This window comes from Esox lucius, chromosome 5 (genome assembly GCF_011004845.1).
Source record: "Esox lucius isolate fEsoLuc1 chromosome 5, fEsoLuc1.pri, whole genome shotgun sequence".
In the NCBI taxonomy this organism is placed as follows: Eukaryota; Metazoa; Chordata; class Actinopteri; order Esociformes; family Esocidae; genus Esox; species Esox lucius.
In genome coordinates this window covers 27,456,154-27,465,939 of record NC_047573.1, presented here as the reverse complement: position 1 = coordinate 27,465,939, position 9,786 = coordinate 27,456,154, and the positions used below count along the sequence as shown (strand labels likewise).

The 9,786-nt window shown below is 43.5% G+C and overlaps 2 protein-coding genes across 2 annotated transcripts in view; both read left to right on the top strand.

The window, feature by feature from the left end:
* Positions 1 to 9,786, top strand: part of LOC117592782 (E3 ubiquitin/ISG15 ligase TRIM25-like) — a gene marked incomplete at its 3' end in the record, with an annotated part of 148,788 nt that overhangs the window by 77,852 nt on the left and 61,150 nt on the right. The gene's annotated exons all lie outside the window — the stretch shown is intronic.
* LOC105009098 (tripartite motif-containing protein 16-like) lies at positions 764 to 6,858 on the top strand. The gene is made up of 6 exons (XM_029119640.2): positions 764 to 1,366; positions 2,133 to 2,228; positions 2,420 to 2,653; positions 2,784 to 2,943; positions 3,529 to 3,588; positions 5,747 to 6,858. Exons 1-6 carry the CDS (start codon positions 791 to 793, stop codon positions 6,268 to 6,270), a joined length of 1,650 nt encoding a protein of 549 aa, XP_028975473.2. The 5' UTR covers positions 764 to 790; the 3' UTR covers positions 6,271 to 6,858.

Genomic DNA, 9,786 nt, shown 5'->3' with positions numbered 1-9,786 from the left:
ATTAAACAACACTCACCGATTAACTAACAAACAGCAACAATGACAGCGACAGCGACAATGATCCACAATGTGGGGAGCAGAGGGGAAACATATATACACATACAAACGAGCTAGATTGGGACCTGGTGTGGAAGATGGGAAACATGTGACAGTCCGGGATGTGTTCGTGAGAATATGGGAACTTGTGGAAATATGGCACGGTGGCGCTGCTGCTCACCGCACCATGACATTGACAAAACTGCAATAAACAGGCACATGTCATGAAGACTTTACAAGTGGCAGTAATTGTTTTAGTGATTAAGTCTTTAAAAGAGGCAATGGTGACAAAAGTAGATCTCAGATAGGGAGAGTGAGGCTTAAGAGGTTTTTGTAAAAAAAAAAGGCATTAACCAGTGTATCTTGTCTCAGGTACATAGTGATGGACAGTTTATGGAGCTGTAAATAGTCAGGTTATGTCTTACATTACTCAGGTCCTTTCACAGGTTTGTTATACAGAAAAAGTTGTAGTAAATATGTGGGATCTCTATTTGTTTGACATGCACTCTCTTTCTGCATTCACAAGCTATTATTATAACCCAGACCTTGAAGATCACAGACTAAACTAAGAATTTTCACTCTGGCTATGATAGATCATTACTGCCCTCTACTGGCCATACCTGATATCTGACATCTGAGTTCACCACAGAACCAGGAAGTCACAGAAAACAAACCACACCTCTGAAAAGAAACTGTTCAAGGAAAACGAAAGAAATCTCTTGTTCTTTTTTCTCTGTTTATATGTGTGTGAAAAATGACGGAGGCCATAAGCTCAATCAGTTGTTCGATCTGTTTAGATCTACTGAAGGATCCAGTAACTATTCCCTGTGGACACAGTTACTGTATGGGCTGTATTAAGAAATGTTTGGATCAGGAAGATGACATGGGTATCTACAGCTGCCCCCAGTGCAGACAGACCTTCATACCAAGACCTGTTCTAAACAGGAACACCATCCTGGCTGAATTGGTGGAGAATCTGAAGAAGACAAGACTCCAAGCTGCTCCTCCTGATCATTATTACGCTGGACCTGGAGATGTGGGGTGTGATTCCTGCACTGGGAGAAAACTCAAAGCTGTCAAGTCCTGTCTGGTGTGTCTGGCCTCTTACTGTGAGACTCACCTCCAGCCTCACTATGAATCTCCTGCCTTTAAAAAGCACAAGTTGGTCCAAACCTCCAAACAACTACAGGAGAAGATCTGTTCTCATCATGACAAACTACTGGAGGTTTACTGTCGTACTGATCAGCAGTGTATCTGTTTTCTTTGTATGTTGGATGAACATAAGGGACATGATACAATCTCAGCTGCAACAGAAAGGACTGAGAAACAAGTAAGATGGAAACTCTACAGAATAGGATAAAACATATATGTTGTGTGTGGATGTGGGTGTGTTTGATATGAAATATATTTTGTTTGTGGGTGTGTTTGTAACAGCTACACCGTCAGCAATCTATGAACCTTACATAAGCATTGTTATTATATCTTACCTATTATACACCACTAATGTAAATCTCACCCTTTGACTGGAATCAGTAGAATTCAGTAAGAATCTATATAAGGAATAAGAGGGTTTGGTGTATTACAGATGTACATGGCTGAGGTACGTTTTGTTCATGTACAATGCAATGCTGAATAGGACAGGCAAGTTGGTCTAGTGGTCAGGGAATCTAACTAATGTCTGTAATGTCCCTGGTTCTGATCCCCCAAACGTCAAGGTGATACTGTATCTATGTCAGTCAGTTCCTGATCAAGACTGTTAATGTCAACGTTATGTAGTTGACTGTCGGATCAAACATGGTGACCACGGATCTTATATCGGAGTGATAATATGTACCGACTATATGTACCGACTATATGTACCGACTATATGTACCGACTATATGTATTGACTATATGTACCGACTATATGTACCGACTATATATACCGACTATATGTACCGACTATATGTACCGACTATATATACCGACTATATATACCGACTATAACCAACATTTTAAGAAAGCAGAATGTATCCTGATAACATTAATAAATGTGATATAATTCAAAATTGCTACACTTTGCTGATAACATTCATTTATTATGTATTTCTCTGCAGAGACAGTTTGAGGAGAAACATTTGGAATCCCAGAAGAGAATTGGGGAGAGAGAGAAGAAGATTCAGGAGTTGAGACAGACTGTGGACACTCTGAAGGTGAGTGTTGTAGCTGATATAAATACATGTACAGGACCAATCAGAAGTTTGGACACACCCACTGAATGGATTAGTGTATCTAAACTTTTGACTGGCACTGTATATTTACATTTACAATCTGTCTGTAATCCTGGTGATAGCAGAGTGAATTAACTTAAATTAGACCCACTTCTCTCTCTGTGTCTTAACAGCACTCTGCACAGGCAGCAGTGGAGGACAGTGAGAGGATCTTTACTAAGCTGATCTGCTACATTGAGAAAAGACGCTCTGAGTTGAAGGAGCTGATCAGAGTTCAGGAGAAGACTGAAGTGAGTCGGGCTGAAGGACTCTTGGAACAACTGGAGCAGGAGGTTGCTGAGCTGAGGAGGAGAGATGTTGAGTTGAAGCAGCTCTCACACACAGAGGATCACATCCATTTCCTCCAGGTGACATCACTAACTTACCTACAATACTCTGTAATGGATCCCTCTTGACTTCTTTTTCCAGTGAAATGGACTGGAACTTAATTCACTGTCTGTCTATGTCAAAACCTGTTGCTTCTTTCCCTCTCTGTAGAGTTTCCAGTCTCTCTGTGTCTCTCCTGGATCTGAGGTCTTACCCAGTATCACTGTCTATCCACACATCTCCTTTGAGCATGTAAAGAAATCAGTCTCTGAACTGAAAGATCAAATACAGGATGTATGTAAAAAGGAAGTGGACAGGATATCTGGGGAAGGTTGGTCAAAATTATTATTCATATTAATTATTAATATTAAACATTGGGATTTTTACTCGTCTTAGAACTACATTTAATGTTATACAACAACCAATATTATTTTGGGGAGGACATTATGAAAGCAAGTACAGAATATTAATAGATTATTGTAATATCTGTTCTTCTTGGTGGGTAACAATTAGACCAACACAAATAGTCCATATACAGAATATCGCCATCAAAATACTTTTTCAAAAAGTGGAGGAGGAGGAGAAGAAATGAAAAAAATAGGAGAAGAAGAAAGGGGGAAGCATAAGGAAATGAGCAGAAGAGTATAAATGACCTCAATATCTTCAGTGAATCAATGTAGTTATCAAGTAGAGATCTGAGATCTGTCAACAATCATTGTCACCATAACAACTTGGTTCTAGTCAGTGACCCAAATCAAAGCCATGACAGAATGGCCTCAAACACTGGAACTCATGTACAATTATATACAAATAGAGTCCATCTATAGTCCATCTCTCCTCTAGTTACCTGTATGTAGATTACTAGTGGACATGATTAATGTGGACCTGTGATTTATAAGTCTGTCTGTCTCCATAGTGACTACAGTTCAGATTGGATCACCTGCTGAGCCCAAGACCAGAGAGGATTTCTTAACATGTGAGGAAATACAATCACACACACACACACACACAGACACAATCACACATCGTTGTTTGCACTTCATGTAAACGTACACACACACCCATAGACATGCACACATACACTCATAACCATACACAGGTGTAAAATCTGTTTCTTTACATGTAATAACAATCTTACACACACACACAAAGAGAGAGAGAAGGAGAGACAGAGACTCTCCTTTTAAAAAGATGCAACAGACACTCAAATAACAAAAAACTAAACTTTAAATTCCAAGTAAACCAGATGATTCAGGATCAGAACAAAAAGGACATCCCTCCTTAACACTTGGATCCAGGTGAACCAGATGTCTATTGACTGGTCCAAGTTAAAGAAAAAAGTGATGTGAGCATCCATATCTTTGAGGGTGGCATGTCTCTTATGATGTAAATTCATGACCAATCCAGGGTCTGTCTGAGTGCTCAGTTACAGCTCAATCAATTTGATGTCCTCTTCAAGGGCTCTAATAGTCTCTCTAACCTCAACATTAGACAGAGCAGTAGACTGTTGACTAAACACACATTTGGGTCTTCCCAACCTCCCACTGTTTTCTCAAGGACTCAAAATTCCTTTTTAAAGCCCTCCATCGTCCCCAACACAACAAAACCTTTCACAAAACATGATATCCTGTAACAACTTAATATTAAAATACCAATGTGACATTGACCGTCGTGGACAGAACAATTTAAAATCAACAGTAATAATAATATGATCTGAAAACCCCACAGGAAAAATGTCACACCGCACCACTCTACCAGAGTAGCGTTCTGAAACATATAACCTGTCTAACCTTGCTGCACTCATTTGACCATAATTTTTAACCATGTGTACTGACTAACAATGGCATTTCTCACTCTCCATACATCAGAAAGATCAAACTCAGTCAACACACCAGACAGACAGGACACAGAATTCAGATGAGGTTCCAAACCCGTGTGATCAACAGTAAAATCCACTGTACAGTTCCAGTCCCCCAAAACCAAACATCCCTGTTGATCACATTGTCATAAAGAAACCTTTATCTTATCAAATACAGCAATGCACTGTGTTCCCTCATTTGGAGCATAAACATTCAAAAACTGAAACAGAACTCCCATAACATCCGCCTTGACCAATTAGACCCGGCCCTTGTCAATTTCAGTTATAGATATTACAGTCACCCCCAAACCAGAGGAAAACAAAATAGCCACTCCAGCACTAAAATGTGTACCATGACTAAGCACATGCTGCCCCCCCCACAACATGCCCCAGTCAACCTCATTAGCTTCATCACTATGTGTCTCCTGTAGGAAAACGACATTACATTGTTTCTATGTAATCACTTCCAATACCCAAGCCCTCTTATTCCAATTCCTCCCTCCATTAATATTAAGAGAACCAACCTTTAACACCTCCATAAAGAAAAGAGGGAAAACAGAAGAATACACAGAGAAAACTGAAAATGGGTAAAAGACACCCTGGGATGTATGATATCCATTATTGTTTAGATTTTCTGAACAGCCCCGTCATGCATAGAAATCAGAAATCCACCAAGAGAAAAGGATGAATAAATTGAAAAGGGCTACCAAAACTCCACACACACACACACACACACACACACACACCACTCCCAGCATGCACAGAGATAAGAGACACACACAGAGGGAGAGACAGACAGACACACACACAGAGGGAGAGACAGACACACACACAGACACAGAGGGAGAGACAGACACACACACACACACACACACACAGAGGGAGAAAGAGACAATCAATCAAATGTATTTATTTCCATCAAATTTATTTATAAAGCCTTTTTACAACAGCAGTTGTCACAAAGTGCTTTTATAAAAACACCCAGCCTTAAACCCCACGGAGCAAACAACAGTAGTGTTGAATTTCAGTGGCTAGGAAAAACTCCCTAAGAAGGCTGAAATTTAGACAGACACACACACACACACAGAAGGAGAGAGAGACACACACACACACACAGAGGGAGAAACAGACACACACACACACACAGAGGGAAAGACAGAGACAGACACACACTCACACAGAGAGCGAGAAACAGAGATAAGAGAGACAGACAGACACACACACACACAGATTAAGGGAGTGAGACTGTCACTGACTTTGTTTTTCATCTTATTAGATTCCTGCCAGCTGACATTGGATCCCAATACAGCAAATCAGTTCCTGTGTCTGTCTGAGGGGAACAGAAAGGTGGCTTGGAGTAATAAGGCCCAGTCCTATCCTGACCATCCTGACAGATTTACCTCCCATAACCAGGTGTTGTGTAGAGAGGGTCTGTCTGGAGTCTGTTACTGGGAGGTAGAGTGGAGTGGGGGAGGGGTTAACGTAGCCGTCTCATATAAAGAGATCTGCAGGATAGGAGGTGGTGAGTGTTGGTTTGGTAATAATGATCAGTCCTGGGTGTTATCCTGTTCTACATCCAGATGTTGTTTCTGGCACAATAATACCAGGACTGATATCCGTGTCCCCTGCTCCTCCAGAGTAGGAGTGTATCTGGACCACAGTGCAGGAACTCTGTCCTTCTACAGTGTCTCTGACACAATGACACTCCTCTACAGAGTCCAGACCACATTCACTCAGCCACTCTATCCTGGGTTCTATGTTTATAATGGATCTGTGAAGATACTGACACCTATTCAGTGATACAGTCTGATGGTATCAATGAATGATTGATTGACGATGGCTTAAAATTACAGATATTATATAGAACAGCATGATCTTGTTCAACATTTATGTGGAACAGAGTGAGCCAAAGGTCTTGGTTCCTAAATGAACATGAACATATGATGAGAGATGCACCTCAATGGTGAAGGGAGTTGATTGACAGCTGAAATGAACCAATCATCACAGAGTTTAGTTTAGTCAGTGTCTAGAATCCTGCTGAACTATTTTAACAGAGATGTTTTGTCTTGATTTGCGGGATTGTTTTGAGTTGGTTGTTTATTTGTCAACAGAAATATATTCATAAATAGATACCATATGTATTGAAAGCATTATAAAATGTTGTACAAAACAGGTTTTATTTTTATTATTTGAAAATAATGTAATTATTGACTGTGTAGAATGTTTGTGTGTGAGGTGATTTCAGGTAATGTCATGTTGCGGTGAGCAGCAGCGCCACCGTGCCATAGTTTCTCAGTTCCCATACCTCACAAACACATCCCGGACTGTCACATGTTTCCAATCTTCCACACCAGGTCCCAATTTGTATCGTTTGTATGTGTATATATGTTTCCCCTCTGCTCCCCACATTGTGGATCATTGTTGTTTGTTAATCGGTGAGTGTTGTTGAATGTACTGTTTGAATGTTGATTGTTAAGACGCGTTGTCGCGCACTTTATTTTCATCCAGTCATTAGTATTGTTTTTCCCTTCGCGTTTGGTTTGTTTGTTGTTTTAATAAAACCCACGAACGAGATTACTGCCTGTGCCTGGTTCCTAACCAACACGACACCAACAACAGTCGTTACAGGTAAACAGAGTAACCTCTTATCTGTTGTCATTTAGTGTGATTGATGGGGCAGATAGGAGTTGATTCACACATTTAATTAACATTTACCTTTGGTTCATTTTCAGCAGACATCTGTTCTGTATTTTATGTGTGATCATAGATTTGGGAATCTTTCAGTAACAGTCATTTGTAGACAGTCTGTTATACTTTGTAGTAAATTCTACCTGAACTTACTTTGTAGTAAATTCTACTATAATTACTGTCCAGTTTAATTATGTTACATTTGGGACATGTTTTACAGGGACTTGTTTTTACATTTTAATGACACTTAAGGAAGGATTTGCTATAACTTTCATCATTATAAAGAGAGTTTGATTACACAGGACAGGCCTGTCAGTGCTGGAGTATAGCAGAAGAAACTGCAGCAACTTTTAATGGACACCTCCTCTCCAGAATGCAGGTATAATAAGTGAAGTACCCCAACTGGTTGATCGCTGAAGGAAGCATGTATTTAAGTCTTTAAGAAACAAAATGGAGGAAGAACACTTCAGGGACACTGACCAACTAAGAAAGCTGGACGGAGTTCAAGCTGTATGATTTATTACAGTACATGGATAACATGGCCTTTTCAGTACTGATGGTGAAATTAGGTTTTCTGAAACATTGAGGCTTCCAGACAATTCTATCCTGCATCACTTGAAGCCTCATTAAACACAATGGAGTCTAGTGACACCTGCTGGAAAAAGTCATCCATCCATCCATCTTCTTCCGCTTATCCGGGGCCGGGTCGGGGGGCAGCAGTCTAAGCAGGGATGCCCAGACTTCCCTCTCCCCAGACACTTCCTCTAGCTCTTCCGGGGGGACACCGAGGCGTTCCCAGGCCAGCCGGGAGACATAGTCCCTCCAGCGTGTCCTAGGTCTTCCCCGGGGTCTCCTCCCGGTGGGACGGGACCGGAACACCTTCCCAGGAAGGCGTTCCGGAGGCATCCGAAACAGATGCCCAAGCCACCTCAGCTGACCCCTCTCGATGTGGAGGAGCAGCGGCTCTACTCTGAGCTCCTCCCGGGTGACCGAGCTTCTCACCCTATCTCTAAGGGATCGCCCAGCCACCCTGCGGAGAAAGCTCATTTCGGCCGCCTGTATCCGGGATCTTGTCCTTTCGGTCATGACCCAAAGCTCATGACCATAGGTGAGAGTAGGAATGTAGATTGACCGGTAAATCGAGAGCTTCGCCTTGTGGCTCAGCTCTTTCTTCACCAGGACAGACCGATACATGCATTACTGCAGAAGCTGCACCGATCCGTCTGTCAATCTCCCGTTCCATCCTTCCCTCACTCGTGAACAAGACCCCTAGATACTTAAACTCCTCCACTTGAGGCAGGCACTCTCCACCAACCTGAAGTGGGCAAGCCACCCTTTTCCGACTGAGGACCATGGCCTCGGATTTGGAGGTACTGATTTTTATCCCCACCGCTTCACACTCGGCTGCAAACCGTCCCAGTGCATGCTGATTGTCCTGGTTAGAAGGGGCCAACACGACAACATCATCTGCAAAAAGCAGAGACGAAATCGTGTGGTCCCCAAACCTGACACCCTCCGGCCCCTGGCTGCGCCTAGAAATTCTGTCCATAAAAATTACGAACAGAACCGGTGACAAAGGGCAGCCCTGCCGGAGTCCAACATGCACTGGGAACAAGTCTGACTTACTGCCGGCAATGCGGACCAAGCTCCTGCTTCGGTTGTACAGGGACCTGACAGCCCTTAGCAAAGGACCCAGGACCCCATATTCCCCAAGCACCCTCCAAAAGATGCCGCGAGGGACACAGTCGAATGCCTTCTCCAAATCCACAAAACACATGTGGAATGGTTGGGCAAACTCCCATGAACCCTCCAACACCCCGTAGAGGGTATAGAGCTGGTCCAGTGTTCCACGGCCCGGACGAAAACCACACTGTTCCTCCTGAATCCGAGGTTCTACTATCGGCCGTATTCTCCTCTCCAGAACCCTGGCATAGACTTTCCCGGGGAGGCTAAGAAGTGTGATCCCCCTATAGTTGGAACACACCCTCCGGTCCCCCTTCTTAAAAAGAGGGACCACCACCCCGGTCTGCCATCCCAGAGGCACTTTCCCCGACTGCCACGCGATGTTGCACAGGCGTGTCAACCAAGACAGGCCCACGACATCCAGAGACTTGAGGTACTCAGGGCGGATCTCATCCACCCCCGTTGCCTTGCCACAGAGGAGTTTCTTGACCACCTCTGTGACTTCAGCCCATGTGATGGACGAGTCCACCTCTGAGCCCTCATCCTCTGCTTCCTCAATGGAAGACGTGTCAGCGGGATTGAGGAGATCCTCGAAGTACTCCATCCAACGCCCGACGACATCCTCAGTTGAGGTCAACAGCTGCCCACCTCTACTGTAAACAGCGTTGGTAGGGCACTTATTCCCTCTCCTGAGGCGCCGGATGGTTTGCCAGAATCTCTTCGAGGCCAGCCGATAGTCCTTCTCCATGGCCTCACCGAACTCCTCCCAGGCCCGAGTTTTTGCCTCCACAACCACCCGGGCTGCAGCCCGCTTGGCCTGTCGGTACCCGTCAGCTGCCTCAGGAGTCCCACAAGCCAACCAGGCCTGATAGGACTCCTTCTTCAGCTTGACGGCATCCCTTACTTCCGGTGTCCACCACCGGGTTCGGGGATTGCCGCCTCGAC

What these genes read in the sequence shown, in the direction of transcription:
- LOC105009098 (XM_029119640.2), top strand. Translation starts at nt 791, where the DNA reads ATGACGGAGGCCATAAGCTCAATCAGTTGTTCGATCTGTTTAGATCTA. An exon ending in GGACAGGATATCTGGGGAAG is followed by an intron (nt 2,944 to 3,528) that starts GTTGGTCAAAAT and finishes CTGTCTCCATAG; the next exon opens with TGACTACAGTTCAGATTGGA. An exon ending in CAGAGAGGATTTCTTAACAT is followed by an intron (nt 3,589 to 5,746) that starts GTGAGGAAATAC and finishes TCATCTTATTAG; the next exon opens with ATTCCTGCCAGCTGACATTG.